The sequence below is a fragment of the Vulpes lagopus genome, chromosome 5 (assembly GCF_018345385.1).
Source record: "Vulpes lagopus strain Blue_001 chromosome 5, ASM1834538v1, whole genome shotgun sequence".
Taxonomy (NCBI): Eukaryota; Metazoa; Chordata; class Mammalia; order Carnivora; family Canidae; genus Vulpes; species Vulpes lagopus.
The window spans coordinates 27,143,481-27,163,432 of NC_054828.1; the positions used below are offsets into that span (position 1 = coordinate 27,143,481).

The 19,952-nt window shown below is 35.9% G+C and overlaps 1 protein-coding gene across 2 annotated transcripts in view; it reads right to left on the reverse strand.

Annotated features, from left to right (window-relative positions):
• Nucleotides 1–19,952, reverse strand: part of EIF5B (eukaryotic translation initiation factor 5B) — a 99,255-nt gene that overhangs the window by 37,004 nt on the left and 42,299 nt on the right. The window contains exons 7-10 of one of the 2 annotated variants that reach the window (XM_041756215.1): nucleotides 14,586–14,684; nucleotides 14,031–14,120; nucleotides 11,421–11,495; nucleotides 5,515–5,798 (exon numbers count right to left, since the gene is read on the reverse strand). In XM_041756215.1, the coding sequence (XP_041612149.1) occupies nucleotides 5,515–5,798; nucleotides 11,421–11,495; nucleotides 14,031–14,120; nucleotides 14,586–14,684 (548 nt within the window). Of the gene's footprint in view, nucleotides 1–5,514; nucleotides 5,802–11,420; nucleotides 11,496–14,030; nucleotides 14,121–14,585; nucleotides 14,685–19,952 lie in introns of both variants that reach the window. The other variant, XM_041756214.1, reaches the window with a different exon arrangement.

Sequence of the window (19,952 nt, forward strand, 5' to 3'; positions counted from 1 at the left end):
AGATCACAGAAATCAGTGCACAGAAATCAGTTACATTTCTATTCACTAACAACGAGACTAAAGAAAGAGAAATTAGGGAATCAATTCCATTTACAATTGCACTCAAAACCATAAGATACTTAGGAATAAACCTAACCAAAGAGGTAAAGGATCTATTCTCCCAAATCTACAGAACACTTATGAAAGAAATCGAAAAAGACACAAAGAGATGGAAAAGCATTCCATGTTCATGGACTGGAAGAATAAATATTGTGAAAATGTCTATGCTACCAGAGCAATTTACATATTCAATGCAATCCCTATCAAAATACCATGGACTTTCTTCACAGAGTTGAAACAAATAAGCCTAAGATTTATATGGAACCAGAAAAGACTCCAAATAGAGGAATGTTGAAAAAGAAAACTAAAGCTGGGGGCATTACTATACCTGACTTCACACTGTATTACAAAGCTGTGATCAAGATCATACAAAGCTGTATGGTACTGGCACAAAAACAGATGCAAAGATCAATGGAACAGAAAACCCAGAAATGAAGCCTCAACTCTATGATCAACTCATCTTCAACACAGCAGGAAAGAATATCCAATGGAAAAAAGACAGTCTCTTCAATAAATGGTGTTGGGCAATTGGACAGCCACATGCAAAAGAATGAAACCGGACCATTCTCTTACACCATACACAAAGATAAACTCAAAATGGTTGAAAAATCTAAATGTGAGACAATAATCCATCAAAATCCTAGAGGAGAACACCGGCAACAAGCTCTTTGAACTTGGCCACAGCAACTTCTTGCAAGACACATCTATGAAAGCAAGGGAAACAAAAGCAAAAATGAACTATTGGGACTTCAAGATAAAAAGCTTCTGCACAACAGAGGAAACAGTCAAAAAAACTAAAAGGTAACCTATAGAAGATATTTGCAGATGACATATCAGATAAATCGCTAGTATCCAAGATCTATAAAGAATGTATCAAACTTAACACCCAAGAAACAAACAATCCAGGCATGAAATGGGCAGAAGACATGAACAGACATTTCTCCAAAGACCTATACACGGCCAACAAGCACATGAAAAAATGCTTCACATCACTTGCCATCAGAGAAATATAAATCAAAACCACAATGAGATACCCCTTTACACCAGTGAGAGTGACTAACAAGACCGGAAACAACAAATGTTGGCAAGCATGCGGAGAAAGGGGAACCCTCTTGCGCTGTTGGTGGGAATGCAAGCTGGTGCAACCACTCTGGAAAGCAGTGTAGAGGTTCCTTAAGAAGTTAAAAATAGAGCTACTCTAAGGCCCAGCAACTGCACTACTGGGTATTCACCCCAAAGATACAGATGTAGTGAAACAACAGGACACCTGCACCCCAATGTTCATAGCAGCAATGTCCACAATAGCCAAACTGTGGAACAAGCCACAATGTCCTTAGATGAATGGATAAAGAAGATGTGGTGTGTGTATACACACACACACACACACACACACACACACACACACACACACACAGAATGGAATATTTCTCAGCCATCACAAAGGATGAATATATACCATTTATTTCGACATGGATGGAACTGGAGGATATTATGCTGAGTGAAATAAGTCAATCAGAGAAAGACAATTATCATATGGTTTTACTCATACGTGGAACATAAGACATAGTGAAAGGGACCATAAGGAAAGGAGAGAAACTGATGGGGAAAAAATTAGAGAGAAAGGCAAACCATGAGAGACTCCTAACTTTGGGAAACAAACAAAGGGTTGTGGAAGGGGAGGTGGGTGGGGGGATGGGGTAACTGGTGACAGGCACTAAGGAAGGCAAAAGATGAGCTACGCACTGGGTGTTATACTATACGCTGGCAAACTGAATTTAAATTTTTTTTGAATTTAAATATTTTTTTAAATTGTGAACCCATTTGCAATAGCATTGAAAACAATAAAATACCTAGTAATAAATTTAATAAAAGAATCGCAAATCTTAAACTGTGAAAAGTATAAGACACTACTGGAAGAAACTGTAAAAGATCCAAATGAATAGAGAATCAGCCTATTTACATAGACTGGAAGATTCAATATTGTTAAAATAGATGATAATTCTCCCTAAAATCGATCTATAATTTCAACACAATCTCCATCTAAATCTGAGCAAGCCTTCTGCAGGAATTGACAAGGTGACCACAAAATTTATATTGAAAAGCAAGTTAAAATACCCAAAACAATCTTAAAAAGGAATAATAATATTGGAAGAGTTACATTTCCCTACCTCAAAACTTACTATAAAACTATAGTAATCAAGACAGTGTGGTACTGGCATAAGAACAGATAATACACATGAGTGAAACAGAAGTGAAAGTCCAGAAATAAATCCTCGTATTTCTGACCCATTGACTTGTCAAAGATGCCAAAACAATTCAATAGGAAAAGGATAGCTTTTTCAACCAATAGTGCTAGTTAAATTAATTAAAAAATGAGTTTAGTCTCTGACCCATCATACATAAAACTGATCTTAAAACAGATCAGAGATAGAGCTAAAGACAGAAGAAACTAAAGGCATAAATTTAGGAAAAAAAATAGGACAAAGTATTCATGACCTTGAGTCAGACAATGATTTATCTAAAACAACACTAGAAGGAAATTTTGATAAACTACATGTTAACAAAATTAAAAACTTATTCACCTCAAAAGAAACTTAAAACTCTTACAACTCAATAATAAAAAGACAAATTACAAAATTTTTAAAAATGGACAAAAATTTGAATAATGTTTCACCAATGAAGATACAGTAATGGTCAATAAGCACACTGAGAAATGTTAAACATCACAGAAATACAAATTAAAATCACAATAAGATATACTACTTCATATCCTCTAGAATGGCTATAATTGAAAAGACAGATATTAAAAAGTTTTAGTGAGGATGGAGAGAAACTACTAGAACCTTCAACTGGTAGGAATCTGTAATTGTGCAGCCACTCTAGAAAATAGTTTCTGAAAAAGTTAAATGCAAATTTATGATCTAGCAATTTTATTATTAGGAATATATCAAAGAAAGAAAGGAAAAAAGAAAAGACAAGACACATTTCTATATAAAGGCTTACATGCAAATGTATACCATTTATAATAGCTAAAAAACTGGAAACTCAAATGTTCTGTAATTAGTGAATAGAGAATATGGTATACTTATAGAGCACTATTTGGCAATAAAAATTAACAAAACTGATACAGTTACCACATAAATAAACAGGGTAAGTGAAATAAGCTAGACAACAAAAGATCACATATTATATGATTGAATTTATAGTAGTCCCTCCTTATCCAGGGGGTGATACATTCCAAGACCCCCAATGGATCCCTGAAACCGTGGATAGTACCAAACCCCATACGTACTATGTTTTCTCATATATATACCTATGATGAAGTTAAATTTAGGGATGCCTGGTGGCTCAGTTGGTTAAGCATCTGACTCTTAATTTCAGATCGGGTCATGATCTCAGGGTTGTGAGATGGAGTCATGCATCAGGCTCTGTGGTGGGCATGGAACCTGCTTAACATTCTCTCCCCCTCTGTGCTCCCCTCCCCCCCCCCCAAAAAAATAAATTTATAAATTAGGCACAGTAAGAGATTACCAGTAACTAGTAATAAAACAGAACAATATACTGGAAAAAAGTTATGTGAATGTGATCTCTCTCAAAGTAACTGTATTCACCCTTCTGATATAAGATTATAAAATACGTACATAATGAGATGAAGTGAGGTGAATGACATAGTGTTAGGCTACTACTGACTTCTGACAATACATGAGAAGGAGTATCATCTGCTTCCAGAGTGCAGTTGACCACAGGTAACTTTAACCATGTAAAGCAAAACTGGATGGTGGGACTCCAAGGGTGGGAGTGAGGAATAAGGAATGATTACAAATTGGCACATGAAATCTTTTTAGGGTGATGAAAATATTCTGAAGTTGACTTATGATAACAGATGCACAATTCTACAAATTTACAAAATATCGTTAAACTGTACACTTAGAATAGATCAATTCTTTGGTATATAAATCATATCTCAACAAAAGTGCTTAAAAAATTGTTGGGTGAAAAAAAAAAAAATTGTTGGGTGAAGAGGTCCATAGCATACTGATATGTGAAACAAAGATATATCTATAAAATTTATTATTTTAGCTTTAATTAAACATTTTTAAACACTTGAACCTCAAGTACAGAACTATGAACAAGTCTGGAAGTGAGATAATGGAGAAACCTTTTTTTTCTGCTCATAACCACGGTCTTTAAATCATCAAACACATTACAAACTGTCTCTCACACATGGGTACAGAGCAAAGGAATTGGCTTGAGTAGGTGCTATGATAAGCAGCAATTGTAAGTGCGAAGGGAGGGGAACGCCACTGGTATCTAGTGGATGGAGGGCAGGGATGCTGCTTAACATTCTAAATTAAGAAGTCTGTCCCCCACAACAGAATTATATGGCCTAATGATGTCAATAGTGACAGGAGTGAGAAATCCCAACTTACAATAACAGACCTTAGTCCTTCAGAAATTCAAAAAATGTATCCCTTTAATAGACTTTATAGAAGAATGAGGCAAAACTGATATACAAGTTATTTTTTAAAAATCTAATTAAAAAACTGGAAAATTAAAATTATAAATGAAAATTTTAAAAAGCTAAAATTGTTTTTAGCTTTAAAATTCTTTAGCATCCTCAAGCAAACTAGTTTTTAGTATATTGTTTATGCTAGGCTTATGCTAAGCTGACATAATTAACAAAAACTCTCAAGTCTATTGTATAAGTGGAAAAATAGAGTAAGCCTGCTAGGTAATGTGCACTTTAATAAATAGATGCCTCATTAACTCACCAAATTTCAACAATTAACATGAGCAGATGCCTCCACAGTGACTAACCTAAAATAGGCAAGGCAAATACTAGTCTAACTAGTGTTTATAACTAGAGGGTATATGATCAGAGTATCCCTGTACACCTTTAAGCCATCATTTAAAGAGCACATCAAAATTTGGAGAAAACAAGAAAAAAAAAAAAAAACGATGAAACAGTATACCATTCTGGATTAGGTGAGGGAGTAAGGTTCTTGGGTTAGATCACTGTCAGAGACCCACTGTCTAACCCACAGTCATGAATATTTTGTCTTGTTTTTTTCTAATTATATACCTTTAGTTTGTTAAATCTTTAGCTCTCCCTGATCTGTTTTAATAACTTTTATATATGATTTGGAGTCAGAGACAAACTCATTTTTTATTAATTTAACTAGCACCATTGGTTGAAAAAGCTATCCTTTTCCCACTGAATTGATCTGGCATCTTTGACAAATCAACAGGTCAGAAATAGGAGGATCTATTTCTGGACTCTCAGTTCTGTTTCACTCATGTGTATTTTCTGTTCTTATGCTAGTACCACACTCTCTTTAGTTCAGAGAACAATTCTGATGATCCCAGATGAGGAACAGTGAGGAAAGGAAAAAAGAGAAAGGGGAAAATAAATACCTCAATCCTCCGTTTGGCTTTGTCATAAGCCCGTTCTTCTTTAGTTCGATCATCATCAGAGTCGTATTCAGATTCTGAACTCATTTCTTTACTTGGTTTTTTATCTAACATTTTCCCTGCATCCTTCTCATCGGACACCTTTTCATCTTCTTCATCACCTTCACTGCCTTCACTTTCTCCTTCCTCTTCCTCTTCCTCTTCACTCTCTTCTTCTTCACTCTCTTCTTCCTCCTCTTCCTCTTCCTCCTCAGGGTTTTCTTTTACTTCTATATGCACAGTATTTTCTTCTTTCAGGAAACAAAGATTTTAAAATAAATGAAAGTTAAAAATGGAGATCAACATTATAAACCTTAAAGGGAAAATACTAGTAAGGGTGCACTAAATCTGGCAGTAACATTATAAAACATCATGAATGCTAACTTGTTTTTATGCATCATAAATTCAAAGTACTGATCACACATTTGCTACAATGAAGACTGCCATTTAACAGTAAACACTTAATGTTACTAAGCCAGACTATAAGCAGAATAAGAACCAAGGGAGCAGGGGTGCCTGGGTGGCTCAGGGGTTGAGCATCACATCTACCTTTGGCTCAGGGCATGATCCCAGGGTCCTGGAATCGAGTTCTGCATCAGGTTCCCCACAGGGAAGCCTGCTTTTCCATCTATCTACATCTCTGCCTCTCTGTGTCGCTCATGAATAAATAATATCTTAAAAAAAAAAAAAATGAAGGGAAGGGAACACAACGCTTATTCTTTCTGTTGGGGTCATCTACCGATTCTGTCCTTGATCTTAGCCAAAAGGCAAAGAAGCAGTGGTCATTTGTTGATTCTGGAGGAGGCAGCTTAAAAGCTAAACAGTGCTTAGCCTATTAATGAGGGGCGGTGCACAAGGTGGACAGACATTGGGTAAATACTCTTTTTATGGAATGAAATATCGGAGAACTGAACACTAACAGAATGAATAGGAAATAAATAGGACTTCCCTGTTATTGGCCAATCACCTTCAGATTCTATTCTTATCAATTCTAAATCTGGAATAAAATGATTCCATATTGCTAATTCATTTAGACTCCTGGTGAATGTACCCATAAATTTTCTCTGGAGAAAAATACTGTCCTTGATGTCAAATTATTCCTACAGCTTTACAAGTATAATGTCCAACACAATATATGAAAATAACAAGCCATGTGAAAAAAAACATTTCACACAATAGAAGCTAGCATACACAAACCCAGAGGACTTCTATATGCCAAAGTTATAAAACCAAAACTGAGGGGCATCTGGGTGGCTCAGTTGGTTGAGCGTCCAACTCTTGGTTTTGGCTCAGGTCATGAGATTGAGCCTCACGGTGGGGCTGCTTGAGAGGCTCTCTCTGCCCCTGCCCTGCTTTCGCTCTCTAAAATAAATGAATAAACCTATTCAAAAATTTTAAAAATGGGGTACCCCCAGTGGCCCAGCAGTTTGGCGCCTTCAGCCCGTGGTATGATCCTGGACACCCGGGATCAAGTCCCACATCAGGCTCCCTGCATGGAGCCTGCTTCTCTCCCTCTCCCTGGGACTCTGCCTCTCTGTCTGTCATGAATAAATAAATAAAATATTTAAAAAATATTTTTTTTTCATGACTCTATCATCTAGGAAGCAAAAGATTAAAAAATATAGAAAGTAAAAAACTATAAAAAATAGTTAAATGGATTATCTAAAACTAGAAGGTACTGGGGACAAAAGTAAGAACCCAAAAGATGGATTTAACAGGAGTGTAAACAGCGAAAGAGAAAATTAGTGAACCAGAAGACAGATAAGAAACACTCTAGAATGAACCATGGACACTCAATTAGGTGGATAAAACAGAAATGATACATTGATACAAGAAGGTACATAATAGGAATAACTAGAATTCCTGAGGAGAAATAATGGCTCATAACATTATAAAACCACACACTGATAAGTCTCTACAGGCAGAATTAGTAAAAGAGAATTGACCCAGGGCACCTCATACTAAAACTGCTAAAAACCAAAGACACATGAAAACTTTAGGTTGATACCTAACGTTAGGTTGACTTCTCAACAGAAACAATGAAAGCTAACACAAGGGAATAGTACCTTCAAAATGTTAAACAGAATTTCAACAAAAAATTCCTCACTCAGTAAATACACCCTTCAAGAATAAAGATGAGATAAAGGTATTTTTTAGGAAAGCAAAAAGGGAATGCCTCACTAACAGATTCATACTAAAGGAAACTCTAAAAGGTATTCTTCAGACAAGGACAAATGATTTCAAATGGAAGATGAGAGATGCAAAAAGAAATGAACTACAACAAAGAACAGACAATATGAGTAAACTTAACCTATGATTGGATTTAATAAAGAATTAAAATATGGGAATGATGATATATAAACTGAGAAGTGCATAAATTTATTCATGTATTCTGTGGTCTCTGAATTGCACAGAAAGAGGGTAACGTTAAACAGTGATAGTTAAAGGGATCCCTGGGTGGCGCAGCGGTTTAGCGCCTGCCTTTGGCCCAGGGCGCGATCCTGGAGACCCAGGATCGAATCCCACATCGGGCTCCCGGTGCATGGAGCCTGCTTCTCCCTCTGCCTATGTCTCTGCCTCTCTCTCTCTCTGTCTCTCTCTCTCTCTCTCTCTCTGGTGTGACTATCATAGATAAATTAAAAAATTTTAAAAAAAAGTGATAGTTAAAGATCCACGTTAAAAGTCTCTAGAGTAACAACTAAAATTAAGCAGAAAAGTATACCACTTCCAAGCTCATGAAAGGAGGAAAATACAGAATTTATAAAACAAAACAACAGTCTCAAAGATGGTTATAAAGGACAAAAAAACATAAAGATAAATATTTTTCATTAATCACATCAAGAGTTAAATGTAATGGGCTAAGTAGCCTAGGTAAAATATGACTGATAAACTAGATTTAAAACTCTCAACTATGTGTGATTTAAGGAGACAGAGAAAGTAATAAATACAGGGAAAAAAAAGATCATGTAAATCAAAGCTGTATCGCTAGATCAGTATCGGATGAAATAAGCTTTAAGGCAAAAAGCACTGCTAAAAATAAAATATAAATATAACAACAGAGTAACAAATCAATGAGTCACTTCATCAAAAAAATATGAGAATGTATTCGCCCAATAATATAGGACTAAAATGTATCAAACAAAATTAACAGAACTCAGGGAGAAATGGACAATCTACTTTATCGTATATTTTAACCCACTACTCTCAGTAACAGAAAGAAAAGGTAGCCCAGAATTAAAAAAAAAAAATCTCAGAATAAAAAAGAGTTGAACAAAATGATGAGCAACATGGATGAAATACAGTTTACCCTTTAACAATATGGGGATTAGGCATGTTGATGTCCCCCTGAGCAGTCAGAAATCCATGTATAATTTTTGACTCCTCGAAAACTACTAACAGCCTATTACTGACCATAATACTTTTTAATAACATAAACAGTTGACTGATACATATTTTGTATGTGTATTACATACTGTAGTCTTACAATAAATGAAACCAGGCATATAAAAATGTTGTAAAGAAAATCTTAAAGAAAAATTTATAGCACTGTATTTTAAAAAAAATCTGCATGTAAATAGACTCCTGCAGTTTTTTCTTTTTTTTTTAAGATTTTATTTGTTTATCCATGAGACACACACAGAGAGAGGAAGAGACACAGGCAGAGGGAGAAACAGGCTCTCTGGGGAAGCCCGATGTGGGACTCAATCCCAGGACCCAGGGATCACAACCTGAGCCAAAGGCAGACATTCAAGCACTACGCTACCCAGGTGTCTTGACTCCTGCATTTGAAATCCATGTTGTTCAAGGGTTACCTCTACAGAGAACAAGGCACACAACTACTACAGAATATAAATTCCTTCCAAGCACATATTAAACACAATAACTAACCATGTGTTGGGTTGTAAATTAAGTCTCGACGTATTTCAAAATATAGAACCATGTAGGTTCTCTGATCTCAATGAAGTAACAATAATTAGAAAATCCCACTTTTATAAATTAAGAACTACACTTCCATTAATCAAGTAATATATATTAAAATGGAAATTAAAAAGTAACATCAGAATTTGTGAAATTTTGCTAAAGCAGTACTAAAAAGAAAAATTTAGTTTTTAAAAAATATTTTAGGGACCAGGATAGGGAAGAAGAGGAACCCCCTTGTGCTAGTGGTGGGAATGCAACCTGGTGCAGCCACTGTGGAAACAGTATGGAGGTTCTTCAAAAAATTAAAAATAGAGGACACCTGGGTGGCCCAGCAGTTGAGCACCTGCCTTCAGCCCAGGAAGTGATCCTAGAGTCCTGGGATTGGGTCCTGCATCGGGCTCCCTCCATGGAGCCTGCTTCTCTCTCTGCCTATGTCTTTTCTTCTCTCTCTCGGTCTCTCTCATAAATAAAGAAAATCTTTTTAAAAAAATTAAAAATAGAACTATCTTATGACCTGGTAGTCACATTACCAGGTATTTATTCAAAAAATACAAAAACACTAATTCAAAACACATTACCAGGTATCTATTCAAAAAATACAAAAACACTAACACATGCACCCCTATGTTTATAGTAGCATTACTTATAATAACCAAGATATGGAAGCAACTCAAATGTCCAGTGACAGATGAATGGATAGACAAGATGTGGTGTATATATGCAATGGAATACTATGCAGCCATAAAAAAGAATGAAATCCAGTCACTTGCAACAACAGGCATGAAGCTAGAGAGTATAATGCTAAACGAAATACATCTGTCAGAGAAAGACAAATACATGATTTCACTCATGGGATTTAAGAAACAAAACAAATGAACAAAGGGCAAAAAAAAAACCAGAAAGAGACATATTAAGAAATGGACTCTTAACTACAGAAAACAAACTGATGGTTACCACAGGATAGAAGTCTGGGGCAAGGTAGGGCCTGGGGTAATGGGGGGGGGGGGGTGTTAAATAGGTGATGGGAATTAAAGAGTATACTTGTTCTGATGAGCACAGGGAAATACATGGAATTGTTGAATCACTATATCATACACCTGAAACTAACATAACATTGCATGTTAACTAACAATTAAAACTTAGAAGAAAAAATATATATTAGGAAAAAAACCTGAAAAAAAAAAAATATCTACCTCAAGATGCTAGGGAAAACCCCAAGCAAGTTAAAACCAAAGAAAGTAGATTTAATATAGGACATAAAGAAAAGACAAAAATTACTTATTCATATAGATTAGGCACTATTTACTTGTATTGCCTTTGTATTATATTTTAAGTTAAAGTGCTTCTTATAGGCTAGCTTTAATAATCCAATCCCATCTACAACATCATTCTGAAAAAAAGGTATTTTTTAAAAAGATTTTATTAATTTGAGAGAGATAACAACAGAGAGCACAAGCTGAAGGAAAGGGCAGAGGGAAAAGAAAAGCAGACTCCCCACTAAGCAGGAAGCCAGATGCAAGGCTTGATCCCAGACCACTGGGATCATGACTGCAGCTGAAGCCATCTGCTTCAAAAAATGTATTTTAAATCCTAGGAGTCCCTAAAAAACCATTTATTCATAAAATGAGGATCCACATGAGGATTTGGGAAGCATGGCAGTGGAGATATCCAAGACTAATTTTTATTCCCAGAAACGTTCACAGAGCTTTCATAATCAGAAGTCACTTCCTTTAATTATACAAATGTCTAGAGGCACCTGGGTGGCTCAGTCGGGTTAAGCATATGCTCAGTTAGGAGTTGGCTTCTCCCTTTCCCTCTGCCCTCCCACCTCTGGCTCATGCTCTCTTTCTCACACACTCTCTCTCAAGTAAATAAGATCTTAATAATTAAAAAAAAAACCACCTCTAATAACTATTAGATATATCAACATGTACTTATGAGCTATTCACCTTTTTCTCTCTCTTCATCACTGGCCATAGCTTCCCAATCATCCAATCCAGTATCTTCAGTTTCTTCTTCCTCTTCTGTAAATAAAGGTTTGTGTTAAAGACATAGAAATCATCCAGAAATTGGGTTTACTTTTAGATAAAAGTAGAAAATTATGCTGACATTAAAAATGTTTTAAAAAAAAAAAATGTTTTAATTATGCAAAAATATATACTATTTTGTCATCTTTGGAACTATTTTCTCAATATAGCTAGCATGTTATAATTTAGTATTACCAAATGCTATATAGTTTTTTAGAATTTGGAATATACCAAATTAAAACTCAACCCAGATTTCATATTTGACATAATTAAAGTATTAGAAACTCAGACACTGAAATGTTCTGTTAGATTTTGAAAAGGATAGACGATTACACTCAGTTCTTGAGGAGAAATGAAATTTCACAATAGTCCTCCTAACCTCATCTATGGTCTTGCTTTCTGCAGTTTGTTACCCAAAATGAACTATGGTCTGGAAGCCTTTCCTTCCAACATATCATTAGGTCAATGGTAGTCTAACATTACATCACATTGCCTACATCATTCATCTTGTCATAGGGATATGTATCATCTCACATCATAACAAGAAGAGTATAGTAAAATAAGGTTTTTTTTAAAATTTTTATTTATTTATGATAGTCACACACATACAGAGAGAGAGAGAGGCAGAGACACAGGCAGAGGGAGAAGCAGGCTCCATGCACCGGGAGCCCAATGTGGGACTCGATCCCGGGTCTCCAGGATCGCGCCCTGGGCCAAAGGCAGGTGCCAAACCGCTGCACCACCCAGGGATCCCTAAAATAAGGTATTTTAACAGAGACTATATTCACATAACTTCTTATAGTATATTGTTCTAAATGTTCATATTATTATTTATTGCTGTTCATCTCCTACTGTGCTGAATTTGTAAGTTTAACTATCATAATTATGTATATATAGGAAAAAGCAGTATAGAGAGTTAGGACTATATGCAGTTTCAAGCAGCCACTGGATGCCTGAAAGAGAAGAGAGTACTATTTACCATATCTTCATTTTAATCTTTCAAACTCATACCTCACACCTAAGAATTCACTACTTATTTTATTGCTTTAACTTCTACAGATACATACAAGTACTACTTAAATCACATAGGTGTAGGTACAAAGCTACACCTCTACTCCAGTTAAAAATAAGAACAAGAGCATTTGCTGACAATCCAAAAATATCCAGAAAGGTATAATTTTGAATATTTAAAACTTAATACTCAACATTAATGGCTCATTTTACTGACATACAATAAAGCAAAACTATTCTCAAATTAAAGATGAAGGTGCCACAAGTGGTATTTACTTCCCTGTACTAATTATTATTTGCCAACAAATTTGGATAAGTCATCTTGAGGAAATGAGGCAGGTACATGTACCCAAAATATCTTTCCACATTAACAATTCTTTTTACTGCTACAAATGTCCTCTAAAATCATGGACTGCCATCAAGCTATCAACCTGAATTTCTCTAATGTCATCATGTTAAGCTGAGTTGTGCCAGGTGAACTTTTTATACTAAGAATAGAAGGGGAGAAAGAAGGAAAGGAACTATCAATGATACCTTTCACCAGTGTGGGTCAGTCTTGCTATTCTCTTGCTATTTATTCTCACTCCGAACTTTAAACAGTGGAGATTCTCTTGATTTTGTTACCAAAATGTAGCTAGCCACTGGCTCGCCTGTCAATATCTAGTCCAATGAGTTAAAACAATGTTTATCTTAAAAAAAAAAAAAAAAAAAAAAAAGCCAAAGACTTTCTCCAACTTCAAAACACATACACACAGACTGAATAAACTGAATCCTCTTGCTGATTTAGTAAATTGAAGCTGACTTCTAAGGAGGTTTAAAAATGCCAAATTTTACAGCACTCTTAAAAAGTTCTCATTAAAATGTTTCCAGTTTCCACAGGATTAAATAAAGAACATCAGGGGGCATCTGGATGGCTCAAGTGTCTGCCTTTGGCTCAGGTCATGGGATCAAGCAAGACCCAACTGGAGTCCTGGGATCAAGACCCATACTGGGCCTGCTCAGGCTTGTCCCTCTCCCTCTGCCCTGCTCTTGAGCACATGCACTCCATCTCTCTCAAATAAATAAAACCTTAAAAAAAAAAAAAAAAAAAGAAAAAGGAAGAAGAACTTTAGGTCTTCTTGGCACCACCTAAGACTTCTGGCCCATAAATAAAAGCATCAGAAAAAAATTCAAAAACTTCTACTATCCTTCTCTACATTTTACTGACACTACTAAAAACGAACTCAAGTCTCACTCCTACACTTTTTCAAGTGGAGCCCAGCATGGAGTCTGAAACTCATGGGCGCTCAAACTCAAAATCATGAGATCATAACCTGAGCCATGACCAGAGTCAAATACTCAACCAACTGAGCCTCCCAGGTGCCCCCTACACTTTTGCAAAATGGAAAATGAAAGAAATGGTTTAGAGTATGAAGAATACCATCCTGCTAGATATTTGCTTTCCTTAAATTAATGAGGACTAAGACGATTTCTGACATATCAGTGCTATTTAATAGGAAACAATTAGTCAGTGCTACTGGCCTGGTTCAACAGGAGGTGGTGTCTCTTCCTTTTCTGGAACTCCTTGTTCCACAACTTCTACAGCAGCACTTAATTCTATTGGTTCAGATACTGAAAAAAATGGCAGAAACCAAGTTAATACTTTTTCAGTGCATAATTTCTGTTAGGATACTTTGTTAAGTCATGAGTAAAATCCAGTAATACAAACCTAAGTTCTTTAGCAAGTTTAAAAACTGTTTAAATACCAGTCATATATTTCACAGGAAATAGCAATTTTTCTTTCTGCTCAAGGAACAATGTAAAATTACAAAAGGCTCAATGGAAACAAGAAAAATAATGATAGGGAAGAACAGTTGTTTCTGGGTAGGATCTAGGTTTTACAAACAAAAGCACTTTTCCTTTAACCTGTCATTTAAATCAGTTGAGAATGATTAACAAAAGAAAATAAGGTACAGGAAATAAGTCTTAATATGTAATTCTGATTTGTGATTTTTCTTTTTAAAAGATTGTTTTGAAGGTTGTAGAAAAAAGGCAAACAAAACTGTTTTTAAATCACAGGTCATTTTGTATACAAACCTTCTTTATTTTCTAGCTGCTGTAATGTTTTTTTCTTCTTTTTATCTTCATAAATTGGCCTTTTCTTTGGCAAAGAGTCTTTTGATGGCACTTCAACACCTAAGGGATAAGAACAAAATACTTTAGATTTATGCTATTTGTGTATCATCTAAGAAATACTTAAAAAGGTAACATTTACCTCAGAGATACATACCCTGAAATATAAATGCACATTGATAGAAAAATCTCTTTTCTATATAAAGTTTTTAAATTTACACAAACTTAAATTCTACTTTCTTGATGTCCAATTCTAGGACTTTCGACAAATGTATCGAGTTATTATACACAACAAAGATGCAAAACCGTTCCATCACCCTGTGCTGTTCTATGTAGTCAAACCCTACTCACATCCTTAGGCCCTGGCAAACTTACCTGTTCTCTAGCTCCAAAGATTTGCTTTTTACAAATGTCACAGAAACAAAACCTGACAGTCTGGGCTGTTGTCACCATGATGGATTTTAGAGTAATCCTCATGGTTTTATGTACTAATTATTGTATTTACTACCACTTCATTTCTTTTTATTGCATTCCATAGTATGGATATACTATAGTTCCATTATTCTGTAGACAACTGAAGGACATCGGAATCATTTCCAGTTTTTGACAATTATGAATAAAGCTGCTATGAACATTTATATGCAGGTTTCTTTTTTTAATTTATTTTTTTAATTTTTTTTTAAATTTATTTATGATAGTCACACACAGAGAGAGAGAGGCAGAGACATAGGCAGAGGGAGAAGCAGGCTCCATGCACCGGGAGCCCGACATGGGATTGGATCCCGGGTCTCCAGGATCGCGCCCTGGGCCAAAGGCAGGCGCTAAACCGCTGCACCACCCAGGGATCCCCTATATGCAGGTTTCTATGTAAACATTTCTCTGGAGTAAATATTTTGGAGAATGATGGGACATTAGATAAATATGTATTTAGTTTTGTAAGAAACTGTCAACTGGGGCAGCCCCAGTGCTCAGCAGTTTAGCGCCACCTTCAGCCCAGGGCATGATCCTGGAGACCCGGGATCAAGGCCCACATCAGGCTCTCTGCATGGAGCCTGCTTCTCCCTCTGCGTGTGTCTCTGCCTCTCTCTGTGTCTCTCATGAATAAATAAAAAAATAAATAAAAATAAAAAATCTTAAAAAAAAAAGAAACCGCAAACTGTTTTCCAAATTGACTTTACAGCTTTGCATTCCAACCAGTGAGACAGGTGAGTTCCAACTGTTTTGCACACTTGCCAGAAAAAGAGCATATTTAAATTCATGTATTTCAATAAATATGTAGTGCTATCTCATTGTGGTCTTTTTTTTTTTTTTTTAAGATTTTATTTATTTATTCATGAGAGACAGAGCGAACGAGAGAGAAAGGGAGAGAGGCAGAGACACAGGCAGAGGGAGAAGCAGGCTCCATGCAGGGAGCCCGACGTGGGACTCGATCCTGTGTCTCCAGGATCACACACTGGACCGAAAGTGGCGCTAAACCACTGAGCCATCAGGGCTGCCCTCATTGTGGTCTTAATTTGAATTTCCCTAATGACTAATGTTAAACATTCTTTTCATTGCTTATATTTTCTTGAAGCGTCTGTTCAAATATTTTGCCCATTTTTAAATGGAGTTGTTACTTTTCTTATTGTTGAAGATTCAGTTATCTTCACATATTTTGCATTATTAATCCTTGTCAGATAAGCGATTCTCAGGTATTGTCTTTGAATTTTCTCAGTGGTGACTTTTGCAGAGCAAATTTTTGACTGGATTTTCCCAAATTTGTTTACTTTTATGAATTATGCTTTGAAGTTAAATTAAGCACTGACACAAGACAAGATCACAAAGATTTTCTACTAAGTTTTCTCCTCTAGTTTTATAGTTGTACATTTCATATTTAGGTTTACAATCTTTTGAGTTAATTTTTATACAATGTGTAATATTTAGGACTAGGCTTTTGCGTTTGAGTTTTTGTTTTTGCATCTAGATACCCAAAGGTTCCAGCATCAGTTGTTGCAAATATCATACTTTACTTATTAAATTGCCTTTTACGTATGACAGAAAAATTAAAAACAAAATACCCAAACTGACCATATTCTGATGACTCTACTGATCTGCTTTATTGCTGCTTTTGGCATTATCACATTGCACTGATTACCACAGCTTTATAGTAAGTCTTGAAATCAGGTATTTTGACCCCTCCATGTATATTATTTTCAAAAATATCCTGGCCATTCTAACTCCTTCACCTTTTCATACACATTTAAGAAACAGCTTATAGATACAAAATATCCTGCTGCAAATTTGACTGGGACTACACTGAATTTAGAGATCACTTTGGAGAACTGATAATCTCAAAAGTATTAAGTTTTCCAATTGTGAATGCAACATTTCTCCATTTACAAAGGCTTTTGATTATTTTCATCAATATTTTAGAGTTTTCAGCATATAGATCCCACAAATATTAGAATTGTAAGGAAGGATTTCAAAATTTATTTGGGTGGGTGCTACTACAAATAATACTGTCTTGATTTTCAGCTGTTAATTACTAGCATACAGATATACAATTGATATTTGCACATTGGCCCTATCTGTAACCTTGTTAATCTCACTTATTAGTTGTAGGTTTTGTGTTTTTTCAGTTCTAGATTCAGTGGTATTTTCTAGGTAGACCCCTATTATGTGTGAATAGAGTTTTACTTCTTCCAATCTGTGTACCGTTCAGTTGTTTTTTTTTTTTTCTCTAATTGCCTACGCTAAGATGTTCTAGTACAACATGGAATGATTGTGGTTTTTTTTAAAGATTTTATTTATTTATTTATTTATTTGAGACAGACAGAGAGAGAGAGAGAGGCAGAAACACAGGCAGACGGAGAAGCAGGCTCCATGCAGGGAGCCTGATGTGGGACTCGATCCTGGGTCTCCAGGTTCACACCCTGAGCTGAAGGAAGGTGCTAAACCACTGAGCCACCAGGGCTGCCCAATGATTGTGGTTAAGAGTTGACATCCTTGCCTTAATTACAGTATTAGAGTTTAGCAGTTACAATTCATCATTAAGTGCCACGGTTGTATATTTTTTTGTAGATCTCTTTTAGCAAAATAAGAAACTTTTCTATTTCCAGTTTGTGAATTCCTAGAATACATAGATATTGAATTGTCAGATGATTTTTCTCCGTTCATAAGATGATCATGTAGTTTTTCTTCTTTAAATACATTTACTGATTTTCAAAACTGAACCAGACTTCATTCCCAGGGTAAAACCCAGCTCATCATGATAAATTATATGAGTTTTGATACTTTTTATCTTTTAAAGAATACCCCTATTTTAATCTAAGCTTTTTTAATTTAAAAAAAAATTTTTGTTGTTTGTTTATTCATGAGAGACACAGACAGAGAGGCAGAGACACAAGCAGAGGGAGAGGCAGGCTCCATGCAGGGAGCCTGACGTGGGACTTGATCCTGGGTCCCACGCTGAAGGCGGTGCTAAACCAAGGAGCCACTGGGGCTGCCCGTTACCTAAGCTTTTGAATCTATTAGCATGGAGCTGTTCATAGTATTGCCTTATCATTTTAATACCTTAGATCTGTAACGATATCCCTCCCCATGCTTCTCTGCTGGTATCAGTAATTTGTGTCTTTTTTTTCCCAGGCATTCTAGAAGTTTATCAATTGTATTGATATTTTCAAAGTACTAACTTCTGGCTTCAATGATTCTCTTAGTCTTGTTTTACATTCTGTTGCTTTCTGCATTTTTTTTCTTTCCACTTACTATGCTCTTCTATTTTTTTAGTTTAAGATGGAAGCTTAGACTATCGATTTGACTTTTTATAAAGCAAGCATTACTATTTCTAAAGCAAGAATTACTATGAATTCCACTCTAAGCACTGCTTTAGCTACAGCCCACAAATGCTGATATGCCATATTATTTTTCCCACCGAATTCAAGATACTAATTTTCACTAAGACTTCCTCCTGGACTCACAGCTTATTAAGAAGTGTCATTTAATTTCCAAATAGTTTTTGATTTTTTAGATATTTCTATTATTCACTTCTAGTTTAATTCTGTTTTGGTTCCCCCCCCCAAAAAAAAAAAGTACTGTGTGATTTCAATTCTTTTAAATCTTTTAATGTGTATTTTATGGCCCCCAAAATGGCCTATCTTGGTGAATGTTTGTGAACTTGTGATTAGGTTTTTTCTTTTCTTTTCTTTTCTTTTCTTTTCTTTTCTTTCTCTCTGTCTCTCTCTCTCTCTCCCCCTTCCTTTCTTTCAAGAGAAAGGGAGAATAGGAGCAGTGGTGGAGCGGCAAAGGAAATGACAGAGATTTTTTTTTTTTTAAGATTTATTTTTATTTTATGATAGAGAGAGAGATAGACAGGCAGAGGAAGAAGCAGGCTCCATGCCAGGAGCCCGATGCTGTACTCGATCCCGGGACTCCAGGACCGCACCCCGGGCCAAAGGCAGGCGTGAAACCACTGAGCCACCCAGGGATCCCCAGGCAGAGAGAATCTTAAGCAGGCTCCAAGCTCAGCACGGATCCTACAATTCTGAGATCATGACCTGAGCCAAAATCAAGACTCAGAAGCTTAACTGACTAAGCCACCCAAGTGCCTCAGGACTGTTTTATTTTTTGATGAATTCACTTTTTATTATGCAATACAGCTATTTTTGGTAATTTTACTTGTTCTGAAGTACTTCAGACTAATGTAACAACTCCAGTTTTCATTTGACATCTGTTTTTACCATTCTGTCTAAATCAGTATACTTGGGCAGCCCCAGTGGCTCAGCGGTTTAGTGCTGCCTTCAGCCTGGGCTGTGATCCTGGAGACCTGGGATCAAGTCCCACATCAGGCTCCCTGCATGGAGCCTGCTTCTCCCTCTGTGTGTGTCTGTCATGAATAAATAAATAAAATCTTAAAAAAAAAAAAAAAAAACAGTATACTTAAAGGGCAACTGGGGAGCTCAGTTGGCTAAGTATCTGCCTTCAGCCCAGACATGATCCCAGTCTTGGGACTGAGCCCCACATTGGACTCCCCTGTTCAGCAGGGAGCCTGCTTCTCCCCTCAACTCATGTTCTCTCTCTCTCTCTCACATGTTCTCTCAAATAAATAAAATATTTTTAAAAAAATCAGTATACTTAAAGTGGATTCATTGTAGATAACACATAGCAAGCTGGCTCTTGTTTTCTGATAATCTGTTTTAACTGACATATTTAGATTACTATATTTTAATTATTATGGTTAGTTTTAGCCCTATCATTTTATTATTTGATTGGTTTGTTCCCTGTTTTCCACTTCCCTTTTCACCTTCTCCCGCTTTCTTCTGGATTATTTTATTATTTTTTAGAGTTCCTCTTTAA